We start from the raw sequence: 17468 nt of genomic DNA, 5'->3' as shown, positions 1-17468 counted from the left end.
GCATCCAGCTGGTGGCCAGTCACTAGTGATGTTCTCTAGGGATCAGTGCTGGGCCGAGAACTGTTTAATATCTTTATTGACGATCTGGATGAGGGGTTTACTCTTAGTAAATTTCTCAATGATACCAAGTTATATGTGATTGTTGATCTGATGGAGGGTAGGAGTGTAGTAATTATGTTGAGACAGACTGGACTGACACCATCATCAGTCCTTTATTAAAAACTTTCCATGCCTTCTCTTAGTGGACTTCTCTTAAGCAACTCTGTCTCCTTTCCTCATAGGCAGCTCCACACAGCACTGACTCCTTCTCTCTTCTGCATGACTGGCTAGCCCCAAGCTGTCCCTTACCCAGCCACCTGACCCTGTCTGTCCCTCACACAGTATCTTGCCTTGCCTAACGGTATGTCCCTTACCTCCTCACAGCACAGCCAGCAGACTGCATCCTGAGCTGCAGTAGACTCCAACTCCATCTCAAAATACAGCTTACTCTTGACTAGCTAGCCCATTCTTTTATAACACCCATCCTCATTGGGCAGGCAAGGCTGTCTCCACTTCTCAGGAATCAGTACAGCTGTAATTCATTGTGGAAAACTGCCTTCTGCACTATCCTTACAAATTATCCTCCCATATAGGAGGGGTCTGCAGAGGGACCTGGGTTGACTGGCTGATGCCAGTACCTTGAAATTCAACCAAACCAAGTCTCAGATTCTCCACATGGGTCACAACAACCCATGTAGAGCTACAGGCTGCAGGAGAGTGGCTGGAAAGTGGCCCAGTGGAAGAGGACACTTTGATATACCTGATAGAAGAGAAAGTTTTTTAGAGACGCATGTTTTTTAAGAGTTACAATAATACAAATTCATGGTTGCTGAATTGTGGGGCCCAAAACTGAACACAGCACTTGAGTCAAACCTATGTTTTGTATTTACATTTTAAAAATAATTATTTTGTAAATTTAATCAAGACATTTTTGTCTTTAAGAGACTACCTAATGATAAAAAAGTTTGCAAATCATGGAAGACCCATATAAAGCACTGCATACGGTCTATGTGCCTTAATTCAGAGCATAAGTGAGGCTGTTTAACAGAGTTTGCAATATTTTTCTAACTTGGGGGTTTCCTGTGATTAGTGCTATTTCAAAACTATATTTATCTTTCTTAAGTAATTTTTTCATGAAGAAACATATGTGATGCTATAAGAATTAAGTATTTCAGTGTAGAATGTTGGCCTTTACTTCAATGCTTTGGTCATATCTTGTTTTGATAGGGAAAAAGTTATTTGAAACTGGTAGTAGAATGTTTGTATGAGTGTTATTGGACACCTACTGCGAGCTTTCATTACTTTTCAAAGTAGTAACACCATATATCATCTGCTATGAATAACATAAGTTAAAATGGCCTCCAAAATGAAATAAATAGTGGATTAAACCTGGAGAGAAGGTGTTCCCTCTGATGAGAAACACTGTGGAATTTGTAATGTGGCCAATCCTCCTTGAATACTATCCTTTAAAGCAAGGTCACTAATTAAGTCAGTAAATAATCCTGAAAAAAATGAAGTAATGAACACCCATCGAGGAAGCAAATTGAGTAACTTTCTACCAGCAGTTTACATGTGCCTCTTCTGAGACACCCAAAGAAGAGAAAGAGTTTAGAGAAGTGTGTGTTTCAGAGTAACATTAATAAAAATTCAGTTACAATTTGGTTTCTCATGGGCTTTTCAAAGCATTCATTTTCTTCAGAATTCCAGTTCTTTAGTTAAAGCTATCAAATTCAAACACATCTCTTAATTATTATTTTATTTTCAGTAGTATTTATTTTGTAACTGTGATGTTATTTTAACTCAGTCAAAAATCTTCTTTCTGTTATTTTATACTACTATGCATTTTTAAAAAGTGGGAAAACATTTTGAAGCTTCTCTTAGTTGTCCTAATTAATCTGTAGTTCTTGCTAAGTTATAATTAAGGTATTTTTAAAGAAAAAACTTCTGTGATGACTTCTCAGATGAGATTTGTCATATGGGAAGTGGGGGCAGCCTTCAGTCCAGGGTATAAGGCAAGGTAGTGGTGGTGGGGCAGGTTGAGCCAGGAACACATGTCAAGTTTGGATGATGGTCACTGGCATCAGACACAGCTCAGTGACGGCCAGGCAGGTCCACAGCAAGAAGAAAAATCCAAGGTTGAGCCAGGAAGTCACTGGATGGATCCTGGTGCAAGGTTGATATGAAAATTTGTAAATTTGTACATCAGAATGTAGACATGAGGGATCCTGTTGTGTTCATTGCTCATGCAATGGCAGATCTAAGTTGGAAGCTTGTGCCTCGTGGCTTCTGTTCTGTTTTGCATAGGCTGTTTTATCATGGAATCACAGAATAAACAAGATTGGAAGGAACCCATATGGGTCATCCAATCCAACTCCTGGTCCTGCACAGGATGCCCTAATCACACTGTGATTGGAATTGTCAAAAAACTTTGTGAACTCTGTCAGGCTGGGTGTTGTGACTGCTACTCTGGGGATCCTGTTCCAGTTCCCAACCACCATCTACTGGTTTTGAATATTAACCAATATTTAATATGTCACAGCACTGGTAGCAGTCTAGCCATTCATATAGGGAAAACATGGTCAGATCCATCAGTCAGCCAAGTGACCCAAGTTCTAAAACCTTGTCTGGAGAAAAATCCAAGATAATGGTGTTTTTAGCAGTGTATGGGCTGAATCTGACTAGTTGCTTTCTAACTTCTCGAGATTCCTGTCTTACTTACACTGTAACTGTTAAAAGGTAGTAAGTATTGCCAGTCTTCTCATACTTCTCTTTCAAAGTATATCTGGAGATGCTAAAAGTACCTCCTTATGGTACCCTGGGACAGTTTAATTTCTGCTATCCCTTGGATTTCGTTAGAGCTGCCATTGTACATTGCAACATGATACTAGATTCTAGCACTACTCAGGTAACATGCCCTTTTTTGTCTGAGCTCTATTTGGACTCATGCAGTCTGACTTCATGAAGATGACAGAGATGCTGGCATGCCCTTTCACTTTTTGATGATTGTGTCTTAACCACTCCAGCTTTTGCATACCTACCAAAAACCTACTTGATATAATGGTTCATTTGTATTCTCTGCTGTGAAATACGATACCAACAGCTTAGTGATATAATTAAATCTTAGTATTAAGAGCAATATAATGAAAATTTAGCATAAATTTTAGCTCTGGAATTTTCACCTTGACTTTTTAAATAGTATTAATGCTTGATGATTTTGGAAAACTTGCATCTCTCATGGAGAGGATAATGTCTTTATATATAGTATTTAAAATGTAGCCTCATTTGACATAACTAAGAAATTTCTACTAAATTAATTCTCCTATTTGAAAGAAGAAAGCTGCAAGTGTATTTGCTCTATTACTTCAAACTTTTGTGTAAACTCTTATGTCTATTGAATTCTGAATCTGAATTCTTTTTTGAATTCAAAATTTCACTTTATAAATGCTTTGTTTACATGTTTATACAATTTTAGTGGTAGATCCAGGTTTTATATTAAATATATGTTTATTTTAGATTAAGAAAATAATCTCTACATACTTTAATGAAATTACATACTTGTTATTGCAGAATAATGTCCATTTGTCTGGCTTGATGTGATAGTTTTGTTAGATGTGCTTATTTTCCTATTTCTATGTTTTTCTATGTTTTCCTATTTCTATGAGGTTTTTTTGGGGGGGTGATAGTTTTCTTATTTTCTTTTTTTTTTTTTTGGTATTTTACTCTGGTAATCTGATTAACTGAAAAGAAAATAAAAAATAAAGTTTGATGTGATTTTGTGCTAAATTTTTTTTTATATGTATAACTCCCAATGTACTTTTCTGTTTTTATCATTACTATGTCAGACTGATGAAATAACACATAATGGAGGCATGTTGATTGTATTTTTTTGGCATGAAGTTATAAATATGGGCTGCTGGTGCTGTTATGAACAGACACAGAGGTTGGCAGTGATAGAACTCCTGGAGGAGGGCTGGGTAGGATATACCATGAATGGGCCTTGATGTCTTGAATTGGTCATGGGGTCATTTTTTACCAGCGGGGACTGCCCACTTGCTAGCATTTGCTAACAGGAAAATGCCAAGGAAGGAGGTTCCCAAAAAAGGAACATGATACGTTTGGAAAGGGAAAAAAAACCTTTGTGGTACTCTTTTGTTATTGTCTAAGACTCGTACTATTGAAATTCCAGGAAGTGGCACTTTCATTCCTTCCCCCATCCCTTTTCTTTCCCTCTATTATTCTTTCCTTCTTTCCTTCTTTTTTTCTCTGTTAACAGGGTAGAGACAGAAAGGTTTGTCGTGTACTTTGGGTAAGTGCAGTGAACTGTGGTTTGTCTTCAGTGAATCAGTGCTTTGTTTTAAGAGTGATAAGTTTGAACAGAATCTGTCAAAAACTTTTCCTTTCAGGAATCATGTCTTCTGCATCCCCTCAGAAAATATTTGCTTTGGTTTTGCTTTGCCCTTTGGTTTTTAATTTGATGGCATGAGTTTCTGGCTTGAAGGGTTATTTAGGATTTGTGAATGAAATTTATTAATGCATGATTCAGTGTTTGATACCTGCATTTGATTGCAATAATGGATCCGTTGTCTTAAACTGCCAGAAATACAATTTGTCCTACCTTAATGCCCGAGCTGACTAGAACTGTAGAGAAATTTTCTCTGATCAAAGATGAGCAGTTATCCTTTTTTAGAATGACATATGTTTAGTTTGTGTTAACAGGTTATTGTGTCTGCTGGCATATTTTTTTTAATATGCAATAAACAGTACATATTACCCTTTAAAATAGATATTTCCTGTTTGTTCATTGAAATTTTCTTCCAGAGAACATGGAAGATGAATCTGAGTTCATAAACCAACCCTTAATAAGATATATCAAAGTCATCAGTCTGAAGGTGCATTCTTTATGCATCTTTCAGTAGTAGTTTTTCTTGCATTTTTAATTGAATAAACTTAATGTAGTTGAAAATTTACATCTGAGGAAATTAATGCAAGAAATACAAGCTCTCTTTGTTTAAATTATTTTGGATAATTTCTTATGTTTTGATCCAAATAAAAAGTAATACTAAATGTGATTTTAAATTTTTAGTATACGATTCTATTTCTTTGTGTTATGTGCATGTGTGACTAAAAAGCCCCAGAACTATAAACTGTAAAAATAATCAGAAAAAAAGGTAATTCAGGAACAAGGGTTGGATTTTTTGCAAATGAATGCAACACTCTGACGTGTCTTTCCTAATTTATTATATTCTTTGTAGGCAATTTTTCATAATTTATTCATAAAATTAATTAGGATTATCCTTCGCATAAATGTGTATTTACTTACTAAAAGAACAATAACTCAAAAACTCCTTTTTTCCTTTTCCAGGGTCAGTGTGGAAAATCAAATACTGAAATATGGGTTTACTACTTGTGAAATTACTATTTTGGAAAATGATGATCCTGGAGGAGTTTTTGAATTTTCTCCCTCTTCTAGGGGTCCCTATAGCATCAAGGTAGCTATCTGAATAACTTTTCTTAATCATTATGGAAAAGTAAATCATAGCAGAGTGCAAGTAAAATGCTGGATTTTCTTTTTTTACAGGAAGGAGATTCTGTCGAACTGCAGATTGTCCGCAGCAGAGGGAGCCTTGTCAGGCAGTTTCTGCGATACACTGTAGAACCACGAGACAATAATGAGTTTTATGGAAGCACAGGAATTCTGGAATTTAAGCCTGGGGAAAGAGAGATCGTAATTACTCTTTTGACAAGGATGGATGGAATTCCAGAGGTAGAAATGAAAATTTTTCTTTCTTCAAATTGTGTTCATAGCATAATAGTCACTTATTAAAAAATAGGAAAATATATGGGAGCCGAACAAGTATGCAATGCTTTTCTACGGAATGTGTTTCCAGTCTCCAAACCAGGGATGCCTGGATAACTAGAAGGTATATTTGGCTTTAATAGGCCTTAGTGGATTTTTATTTTTTGTAAATTGAAACTTAACTTCTCATCCATCTGAGCTTATGGCATCCATGACATTCCGGTTATAGAATACTACTGTTTAATTGAGTGCTGTATGAACAATCACTTTCTTTTTGTTCCTGTTTGGGTAAATACCTGCTAATTGAACTCCGTGCTCCACAGTCTACACTAATACTTGCTGTATAGATGCAAAGATGCAATACTTGTTTTAGTGTTCCATGGTGCATTTCCTGTGAGTGTTTTTTCAAGAAGTATATGAAGTACAAAATTGCATTATATTAATTATGCGAGCTGAAAATTTATTTAAACATTTGCTTAATGTCAATGGTTTTAAAATCTTTACTTCCACTGTTACAGATGACAAAGATGTACAAACCATTGTGCATGTAGAAAATGAGTGTAATTTTCTTTTGTTGAAATTGTCCTCTCTTTCTGCTGAATAAATCTTTTTATTCTGATTGAGTTTCCCTCTTCCAGCTGGATGAGGCATATGCTGTTGTGCTCAGTGGCTACAGTGAAATGTCAGGCAAGCTGGGAAATGCCACGAGGGTCAATATAACCATTTTGAAGAATGATGATCCACATGGTGTCATTCAGTTTCTACCTGATGAAGTATCAGTAACAATAAAGGAAAGTAAAGGAGAAATCATGTATGCTGGTAATTTTTTTTATTAGAATTACTGCTTTTTCTGCTGTATGCTCCTGTGAGGCTTCTTCTCCCTGCTTCACTTTCATAGGACAATGCCTGACTCTGGAGTTTCCAGGGGGGTACAGTACCATCATGATGAGTAGTGGAGATCAGTGTGGAGGAGGATGGACCTTGAAAGCCATAGGGATATATCCACTTAAAATATAGCTAGAGAATATACCAGACAGGAGGGACAGAGAATTGATTTAGGTACAGCCTGGTGATAATAGTTCTTCCTGGCAAGCATGAGGCGTTGGCTGCTGTATTAGAGAAGAATGAATTAAGCATTCATATATGTGGCTTCAATTTATCTATCTCTATTGTATCAATAGAATTGATACAAGTCTTTAGTGTTTTAACAGTCTATTGTTGTGTGGCTTTTTGTGTAGGGCACTCACATATTAGTTTTGCAAGAAGTGGATTTACTTATTATTTCCTTTCCTTTTTCTTTGTTTCAGCTTTACTGACCTTTTTCATTTTGACTTGTATTTTTCTGGAGACGCACACTAACTGTACATGTTTGCATTTTGTAGCCTCTTTCAGACTTGTAAGAAACCAAGGAAACTATGACAATGTTAGTGTGTCCTGGACTGTTGATCCAGCATGTACCAATGACATCTATCCAGAACAAGGGACTATTTTCTTTGGTAATCTGGAGTCTTCAAAAAATATCACGATTTACTCTCTACCAGATGAGGTAATAATTTTTACAGCGTTTTTATGTAGATATGTGGAACAAAGAGGAAGTGCTAAAATGTTGCAATTTAAGAAGAAGCTCTGTTTTTCAATCTTTTCGAGAAAAATCAAAATACTTGGGTAAAAGTGTGTTTATTTAAGCAAATAATAAAAGAATTTGAGGCATTATGCATATCTATAAACAAAAAAGTTTGAATCTGTCAGTAGCCAAGTATGGTTAAATTATAATAATATGTAAACCACCTGTTTTGATAGCAAGAATCTTAATTTAATATTTTTAATGCTGATATATTTAAAGAATGAGAATAATTAGTAATAAAGGAATACATAAATAAATACAGCTGTAAAAATAAGGTACATCAGCATCAGAAAACTGCAAGATAACTTTTGGATCATCTGTGTAATAGTAAAGATGAGGGGTTTTATTTGCAAAGATTTTTGACTGATTATTGTTTTTGTGTACATGTATGAACTGTCATTTGTCATCCCTCTTGATACACTTATGAATAAATAAATAAACAACAATATGCCAAAACCCTGTTTTGTTAACCTTCTCAGCTGTTCATTTTAATTTCTTCATTGTTTTGTATGCAAGAAATTAATTTCATTAATTTCTCAATACTTCATCATTCAGGTACCTGAAGAGATGGAGGTATTCATAATCAGATTATTCAATGCCACTGGTGGAGCCAGACTGGGCAATATAACCAGTGCATTTTTACAGATTACAAGGAATGATGATCCCATTTTTTTTGCAGGTTAGATATTTTAGAAATTATTTTATTTTAGAAATTTTGAATTCCTATTCTACCCCAAACAGGTTTTATTGACAGACCAGATTATTGAAAAATCTTAATCCTAGTGGAACTAGTGTTATAAAATGTAATTTGTTGTTGTTGTATTGAATTTGTTTGGTTTTTTACTTCATAATTTTCTCTCATTTTATGTCATTATTCTTGTTGATGGCTCTGGGATTGGTTGGGTGGCTAAGGACAAAAATACTCTCTTCTATGTATTCTCTTCTAAGTATTTGTCTTCCCTAACTACGTGTGCCTTCTCTTTACCTGAGGTGAAGGATCCTCTTGTGGGGGATTAGGTGAATAGGCCACATTCAAGAAGCTCAGGCTTGAACTTGAATGTATTGCTTGTGTGTTTTCAGAACCTCTGACAGTGAGCATTACAGAAGGGAGTGTTGCAAACTTTACAGTCCGAAGGAATGGGTCTGCTGATGCTGTTGTTGCTGTCCAGTATATTACTGTTAATGGAGATGCAACAGCTGAAGAGGGAGACTTTGTTCCCAGTGAAAAGGATGGTTTCATTCTGTTTGATGATGGAGAAAGAGAGCAGACCTTATCTGTGTATATTAATGATGATGATACCCCTGAAACGGATGAAGCATTTTATATCTTCCTTTTGAATTCAACAGGTAAAAGCAATGACTTAATGTATATATAATAACTCTCTTTCCTTTTTCTCTAATTTTACCAGCTTGTTCCTATAATAAAGCAGTATATAAATGCCAGGCATTATATGAATCAACATTTCTATAATATTTGCATCAACATTTTAATAACATTTCTGTACAGTGTGTTTGAATTTTGATTTTGAATTATTTAATTGGAAACAAAAATTAAATTATAAAAAATTTGAAACTGTCCTGCAAAAATAGCTCGAGTTAAAAATCTCTTTCCTAATGCCCCAAATTAGATGGCGTTTTGAGTAATCAATAAGAAAATACAAGTTAAATATAAGAAATAGGTAATTTTCTCAATTATTTGAGTAGTTAATGTATTTCCTGAGGCCAGCTAGAATTCACTCTGATACCCAGCTCTCTTACAGAATACCATCTTCATGAAAATTATTGTACAAAGTCATACTTCTCCCTTCTTAAATTTTCTCTTCAGTGATCTCTTTCTACTTTACTAACTTTGTTCAGGATCTGCTGGTATTTTCTTTTACCATTCTGTTGGGAAACTGTGATGGCTTTCCTCCTGGCACAGATTCCTGTCAGAATGAGCAAAATACAGAATATTTCTAGATGATTTCCTGAAAGAAAAAACAAGTAGTCATTATTTTTCTTTTTCTGATCTTTGCTTATATTGGCCTTGATTGTTACATCCTTTTTGAAAATTATGTTGGACTGTGGTGTGTCTGAGAAAATACAAGTAGAGGTATATGAAGTTAAAACCATAAACAGATTATTCACTTTGGAATAAAAATAAGTCTAGTGCTTTTGAAAAGGGTGAAAACTAGGATGGGGATGGAAACATCATGTACCTTTGTGGACAAAAAGAGATGTTGAAATGTCCCTACTGTGCTACATAGAAATCCTACTAACTTCCACCTTACTTCATAGGTATCTTGTATTTTTTTCCTTTCAGATAGGCTATGATATGGGTATGACTAATCTTTTAAAGATTGCTGTTGCCTTGTATTTAGTTAAAGTGCAATATTTCTGTTCTAGGTCTTAAGGAGAGCTGGGATCTCCAAATGTGTCTTTTTCTTCTGACTTGACAATTGATCAAACATGAAGTACTACCTCTCATACAATCCTTTCTTCTCAGGATTGTATCATCTCTGGTCATGTCACATTTTTTTCTGCAAATCTGCATTCTTGATCTCTGCCTTAGATGCTACATATTTTTATTCTGATTTTTCTGTAACTGAATATCTCTTTTATCTGCTGAATTGATTTTCATTGATTGTTTTATCACTGCTTGTTTCTTTCTTTGAAAGCTGTTGGTGTGAGAAGAAAGCATATTCAATTCTAGATTTCTGATTCCAGTTTTGATAAAATTAATCATCCTCTTTTTAGGGGATACTGTTATCTTTAATGCTGGAGTGGCTACAGTTATTATTGAAGCAAATGATGATCCTAATGGAATTTTCTCCTTAGAACCTCTAGAGAAGCCAGTGGAAGAAGGAAAAAGTAATTATTTTTTGTAAGTATCTTTTAAATCATATTGTTGCCCTTTTTTTGAATACATGTATGTATATCTTGATGTGTCCATTTTATGGATAGTGCTTTGATCTAATCCTATTTTTTTGCTAAAATTTATAAGAATATTAGCTCCACCAAATTTTTGATTAAATTATTTGCAAACGTATGGAGGATCAACAAAATATCAAACATCAACTCTTATATTATCAAGTAGACTGTGCATATTAAAATGTGTATAGAATTCCTGTTAAAATATAAACAAATAAGATTACAGGAGGGTTTTTTTTAATATTTTCACACAAATAAGATTACAGCATAGGGGTTTTTGTTATATTTTTAAGAGAATGTGGATACAGAAGGATCAAGATAAATGAGCAGAATATAACCTGGACCAATAGAGAAGTAAAAATATCTTTTCGATGTACAGCTAAATACAACTATGTGGTTGTTCATTTCTTTTTGCACCTTACTTTGCAATCTACCCTACAAACAACCTATATCACTATATTCTTTCTCTTAGTTTGTTTTTCTTCTATCTGCAAATTATATAGGAACCTATGCTCAAAGTCCAGATTTGCCTTTCTTCTAGGCTGAATATATTTTCCCCTAGTCTGACCTGTAGCTGCTGGGATGTATTCAGGAGGTGGAACGGTTAAGAAATTAATTTTCATGTCATCTGAACTTTTTATGTTCCTAAAGTCAGAATGTGGTTCTAAATTGACAAAAATACTGATCTCAAAAAGAAAATTCCAGACAGGGTATGAAGAAACATAAAGTTCACAATTAATCGGACAGCGTGAACAGCTATAGAAGAGGCTTTTTTCACAATTATTTAATTATCTTTTATATATTTCTATTTGATTTGATTGTTTGTTTTAAGGCCTTGAAATAGACCCCTGTGACTGGGAGTTAGATCTTTATGTTTGTGTTGCACATCTAAAAAAATAAAATACTTTTTAAAAGAGGATATTAAATATATATTCTGTGGTTGGTTTTATTGTGTTTTGAGGGGGTTTTTTGATCCTTAATAATATATTTATTTCTTTTTTAAATCAGTGGTGTGAAGAGTGATGATTTGAACTAAACTCATTTGTATACAGGTGCTTTATGGCAGCACATGATACCAAGGTCACCACCATCTGACCTTGTTTAGTCCTTATTGATAAAATATATTATAGCACCTTGATGGTTAAAGGAAAAAATATTTGTAGATAAATGCCTTTTCTTACTTCTCTAAGAGTGGCCAGTTAACTCAATTTTTATTGTTAATTTGCTGAACTATGCATTCATTTTAATTATTAAAAAATATATATTCAAGACAAACGGATGTTCATCCAAACAATATTATTTTGCATGTACCTTCATCGATTCTTTCTAAGGTGTCTGTGGTATACCTTGGTGTACAACTATATTGTGAAATTGCAGGCCCTTTAAGACGATTGTATTATTGTTCAGGGTTCTATTTGTTATTTGTGATTATTTAGGACAATGCATATTATTTCCCACAGTAAGGATGATTAGTCCATGTTTTCCATTCTTAATAGAGAATGCTGATTCATACCTGCCAGGACAATCACTCTTTCTGTATATCTGAACAGGGTTTTGAGACATAGAGGACATTTTGGGAATGTCTCCGTAACCTGGCAGCTGTTTCATAATGATTCTACACTGAAGCCAGGAGAAGAGTTCTACGAAACTTGTGGGACTGTGTACTTCATGGATGGTGAAGGATCAAAGCCGATAATGCTCCATGCTGTTTCAGATAAAATTCCTGAATTCAATGAATTTTACATTTTAAAATTAGTGAATGTTTCAGGTATTGTCTTCCGTATAACCATTCCCTTCTTATCTGGTAGAAAATAATTATATTTAATCAATCAAAAAGAAAACAATCCTGGAAAGAGCTTTGCCTTGATGCCTATGTCATTCTATACTTTTCTGGTGAGATTTTAGATTTTGTTTTTAATTTATTCTTTGATTTAGGTATATGAACACCATTTTGGATTCTGGCCTTTAAAAAAGATGTCTTTAGGTGATTTCAGAGATGTAGAGCTTTGTGTGGAGCTGACAAAATTAAGGTATTAAAGGTTATGCATAACTACCATAATGGAGATTGGCTGGTTTGTTTGCTTTTTTCTAGAAATTTCTGTAAAATACAAATAGTTACCACTTCATATCACTTAAATTACAACTCTAGAGGCCTGCTCTTGAATATAGTTCCAAATCTGCTGGACTCCTTCCCCCTCAGTACTATTATTGTCTTCTATGCCAACATACAATTGAAAATATATTGACATTTCTGTAAGTGACATCTGTATGTATGTACAGATTTCCTACTTAGTGGTGCATGGAAGCTCTACAGTCACAACATGATCTTACTGCGGAGAAGTAGGTGACTAATAGCAGGACTTAGGAGCAGTTTTAGCACACACTGGTTACTGATTTTGCAGTGTAATCTCTGCTTGTTTGGAGGTAATGAACCAAATGTTGCCATTTCGTGTTTGTTTAAGTTCTGGAGTACAATGAGAAATTAATTTACCCAATGTTTCTCAAATAAAACAAAAGCAACCTATCTCATTAGCAATTCAGGAAATCTGAGCTAATCTTGTTTTGACTAAAAGATACTTATATTCTGTGATTGAAAAATAACATGGCTTGTTCTCTATAAAAATGTTCTCTATAGTGTTTTTAAACCAATGCAGTTAATTTATGTTATCTTAAATTTGGAGAAATTTTTAAGAATTCAGACTCTTTAAAGAAGGTTTAGGCCTATTTGAAAAGGTATTTTGTCTAAACATTTTAAAATACTTGATAACTTTCTTCAGACCAGTAACTTTTAACTTCCATTATATAGGTGGATCTCCTGGTCCTGGTGGACAGTTGTCTGAAACAAGTCTTGCTGTGACTGTGATGATCCCTTTCAATGATGACCCTTTTGGAGTCTTCGTTATAGATCCAGAGAGTCATGACAGAGAAATAGTAGAAGATGTTCTTTCTGAAGATGATCTTTCCTATATTACAGACTTCACTATCTGGAGACAACAAGGCACTTTTGGTGTTGTCCGTTTAGGCTGGGAAATACTGTCCAGTACATTTCAAGCTGGATTACCATCAATGGTAGACTTTTTGTTGCTAGGATCATTTCCAACTTCAGTACAATCTCAGCCACACATGAGACGCCATCACAGTGGAACAGATGCTTTCTATTTCAGTGGAAAAGAGGACGCATTTGGAATTATTGGTCTGGAATACCCATACAATGGAAATACTGCAGTCACTAATTTTACATTTTCAGCATGGTTAATTCCTAATGTCAATACTGATGGATACATAGTTGAAAAGGATGATGGTAATGCGACCTTATATTATGGTGTGAAAATCCAAACAAATGATTCTCATGTTTCTGTGGTGCTTCATTATACAGCATTAGGATCCAATACAACATACATAGCCAAAGCAGCAGTCCTGAAATATCTGGATGAAAGTACTTGGGTTCATATTCTGATTACTCTGGATGAAAGTATTATTGAATTTTACATGGATGGAATTCCAATTCTAGGAGGAATTAAGAGCCTTAAAGGAGAAGCAATTGCTGATGGTGAGCCAATAGGCTGTATTATTTTTCTTCATATGTGAAGTTCTGCAAAGTATGGAAGAGTCCAGCTCCTTAAAAGATGTATGCAAGATTCTGAAATTATCATATCTGATTAGTTAGTTAAAAGCAATACATAGAAAATTCTAGGGATTATCAAAAGCCATATAAATGGAAATAAGAGCTGGGAATTTTTCAAAAAGCATCAGAACTGTGAGAGCTTGGATTGCAGTAATTTTAATATTATAATAATTTTATTTCTACATATACGCTTATCATGTACATGTATAGCTATATATATTTATAATAATTTTCATTAGATTTACAGTACTGTGGCTAAGAAAGAATTTTTCCTCTCAATTTCTGAAACAAAATACAATAATGTTTGTGATTTGAGTTGTGCATTATATTACAGGTAAACCAATATTTTGGAAGCAATAGAATTTTTCAGGGTTTAGATTTACTTAAGTATGTATTTACATGGTATATGAAAATTTTGGCCATATGTTTAATGATGTTCCAAATAACGTTAGCATGTTTACTTCAGTTCCTCTAGCTTGATATTCCCACATGTGACTTAGTCATACATAACCATTATGGACTTTTACACTCAACTAGCATATTAGTCAGCATTGCAGTTTCTCACTCTTCCATGCTTTTTTTTTTAATAGCAGTAATCTATATTTTTTTCCTTTCTTTCTCTCCCCATCACTTTCACAGGTTTTTTTTCATGGGGATAGGCAGTGAATGATTATCAAATTCTTGAATACAATCTCCTCTGTAATCAAAGAAGGAAAATTAAAAAAACATGCAGTGATGTTAAATGGATATACATCTACATGCATATATGTGCACAAACATAAATTGAGCATGAAGAAGAGATATCATTAATTCTCGTGTGTAGGATTTTATTTCTACCTTTAATTTCCTGGTAGTTGAAGTCTAAGAAATTTAGCCTCTGTAAAAAAGTAGTTCCTGTGCAACAAAGTAGTGCCCCTGCCATTAATAACTGCCATCATATGTGAAGTACTGTAGCTTAGAAAGGAGTTTTTCTGCTCTCAGTTTCTAAAACAAAGATGCATGAAATGCAGTAAGGCTTTTGTTGCTAGAAGGATATGTCTGAGTCATTGCAAATTTTCTGTATTAGTGGAAATGATGCATGCTCTGTCTGTAGATACTACAAGTATAAGCTAAGGATTTAATCTCTCACCATTTAATGCTAGATCCTAAAGTGAGTATACCCTTCCTCTGCCTTGTGTCTTGGGACCATTTAATAGTTGTTGTGGCTGCTTGTTTTTAGAAGTGACACTCAGTGGCACATTTCCTTCCAAAATTAGAAAACAAATGAAGAGATATGTTCTATGTGTTTTAGAGTGATAGGAATGAATTACCAGTTTCGTGTGTTTGTGAAAAGGAGAGCTGTCATCCTCTGACTTGCTGAGTATGATAATTTTTTTGAGAGAAAGAAATGTTTAAGCAGTTGTAAAAAGTGCTTGGAATTTGGTCTATATTTCTTAATCTCTCCTTCCAGTGCATTAGGGTATAAGCATATCCAATGTGGCTAATACTCTGATCATTAGAATGGATTCTCTGTCCTAGCAGAGGACGCATTAAATATACAAAGATACAAAATAGGTAAAGCAAGTGTTTGGAACAGCAGTAGTGAGATGGACTGCAGCTGGGCTCTGAAAGTTTGTAATGGAAAGAGAAAAAGTATACAAGATTCATTAAGATAAGTGATGATAACAATGTGCAGATAGAATTAGTAGGATGAAAAGCATGAATGGTCTAGAAAGGAATTATTTGACCTGTAATGGTCTATCTGTAACACTGAGATGAGGCTTCAGGAGCCTCCCAGTCTACATTTCAGGATCAATATGATTACTAACCCAGGTACCATAAACAATTTACCGTAGAATTTTAAATAATTACTTATATTAGCTATTTTGAAAAAAAAAAACAAAACCAAAAACCAGTAAAATGAGAAAATTCTAATTTTCTTCTCAGGTCCAGGAATAGTGAGAATTGGAGCAGGAATCAATGGCAAGAGCAGGTACACAGGTTTAATGCAGGATGTAAGGCTTTATGAGAGAAAACTGACACAAGCAGAGATCTATGAGCTCCATATAACTCCTGCAAAGAGTGATCTACACCCTGTCTCTGGGTATTTGGAGTATCTGCAAGGAGAAACCAATAAATCATTCATTGTGTCTGCAAAGGATGACAAAGAGGAAGAAGGGGAGGAGTTATTCATCCTAAAGCTCATTTCTGTGTGTGGTGGAGCTCGAATTTCAGAAGAAAACACAACAGCAAGATTAAGAATACAGAAAAGTGATAATGCTAATGGTTTATTTGGCTTCACTGGAGCATGTATTCCTGAGGTAAGATACTCAAAAGAAAAACTACAGATGAAATTTTAGACACAATCAAACTAATGACAAGGCTAACTAACCTTCGAAGGGCCTTGATTCCATATTTTTAGTTTTTGTAGTTAAGCAAAGTTTTCTGGAATTTGGAATTGTCTAAGTAATGTTTATACAGCCTCAGTCACATCAGCATTTCCAATATCACTTTTTCAAATTCCCTCAAATTATTTTTATTAAGAAAATTTATTTTATTGCATAAACTAAAGACTAAGTCTTAAAATTTCCTAGAACAGTTTTTTTTCTGTACTTCTGAGACTGTAACCTGATGTAGTCTTGGAGAAAGTGAATGTTCTTCTTAGTATCTGGTACAGTTCTGTGTTTTGCATTCAGGATGAGATGTTGATATCACAAGGATAGTTTGGCTGTTGCTAAGTAGGGCTTCACCTGAGTCAAAAACTTTTCTGTATCTCATGCTACAATAGTGAGGAGCTGCACAAAAAGCTGGGACAGCTGTCCTGAATTGCCAAAAGAACATTCCATACTATAGAATGCCACGTCCAGTGTATAAACTAGGGGAGTTATCTGGAAGGCAGTTGATCATTGTTTGGAAATGGGCTGGGTGTTGGTCAGCAAGTGGTGAGCGATTGTGCTGTGCAGCACTTGTTTCTCCTGGGTTCTGTTCCAATCTCTCCTTCCCTTATAGTTAAATCATCATCATTATCATCATCATACTTGATATGAATTTACTTGATACTGGCTGGAAGTTGCTGTTTTTAAACATTAAATTTTCTGTGGTGTTGGCCACCCTTTATGCAGTATATAAACTTGAATCTTTTTTTGAGGGGATTGAAATAAACATAATTAATTGTTAGTTTTTAAATAATTATGAAATAATTAAACATGATACCCATTTTTATTATTATTAGATTATTTTGGAAAAAAACCCTCTTAATGCCTTTAATTTCGCAACTCTTATGACCTCTTAAGTACATCCTTTCTAACTGAAGTCCTTATGATGTGTTTGAAGGTAATCGTCTTGCGTGACTGATACTAGTTTTCAGCTTGCTTTCCAGATGCCTACCATCTGCTATGATAATAGATTCCTTCAGTTTCAAATGCCACTGATAATTCTGTGATGGCATAGATCAGCAACCAACCATGAAGCAAAATTAAAAATTTATGTGGCAT

The 17468-nt window shown here is 34.5% G+C and overlaps 1 protein-coding gene across 11 annotated transcripts in view; it reads left to right on the top strand.

The window, feature by feature from the left end:
* ADGRV1 (adhesion G protein-coupled receptor V1) overlaps positions 1-17468 on the top strand; it is a 270560-nt gene that overhangs the window by 29481 nt on the left and 223611 nt on the right. For 10 of the 11 annotated variants that reach the window (XR_015799671.1, XM_088157229.1, XM_088157227.1 and 7 more), the window contains exons 12-21: positions 5402-5528; positions 5618-5803; positions 6475-6655; positions 7219-7382; positions 8016-8139; positions 8541-8807; positions 10197-10323; positions 11921-12138; positions 13177-13920; positions 15922-16295. Coding sequence is in view for 10 of the 11 variants with exons in the window: in XM_088157229.1 (XP_088013355.1) it covers positions 5402-5528; positions 5618-5803; positions 6475-6655; positions 7219-7382; positions 8016-8139; positions 8541-8807; positions 10197-10323; positions 11921-12138; positions 13177-13920; positions 15922-16295 (2512 nt within the window). In the remaining variant the exon portion in view is untranslated. Of the gene's footprint in view, positions 1-4312; positions 4346-5401; positions 5529-5617; positions 5804-6474; positions 6656-7218; positions 7383-8015; positions 8140-8540; positions 8808-10196; positions 10324-11920; positions 12139-13176; positions 13921-15921; positions 16296-17468 lie in introns of all 11 variants that reach the window. The other variant, XM_088157236.1, reaches the window with a different exon arrangement.

Source organism: Sturnus vulgaris, chromosome Z (genome assembly GCF_052056855.1).
Source record: "Sturnus vulgaris isolate bStuVul1 chromosome Z, bStuVul1.hap1, whole genome shotgun sequence".
Taxonomy (NCBI): Eukaryota; Metazoa; Chordata; class Aves; order Passeriformes; family Sturnidae; genus Sturnus; species Sturnus vulgaris.
The sequence above is the reverse complement of the archived record's forward strand: the minus strand, read 5'-3'. Positions and strand labels throughout refer to the sequence as shown.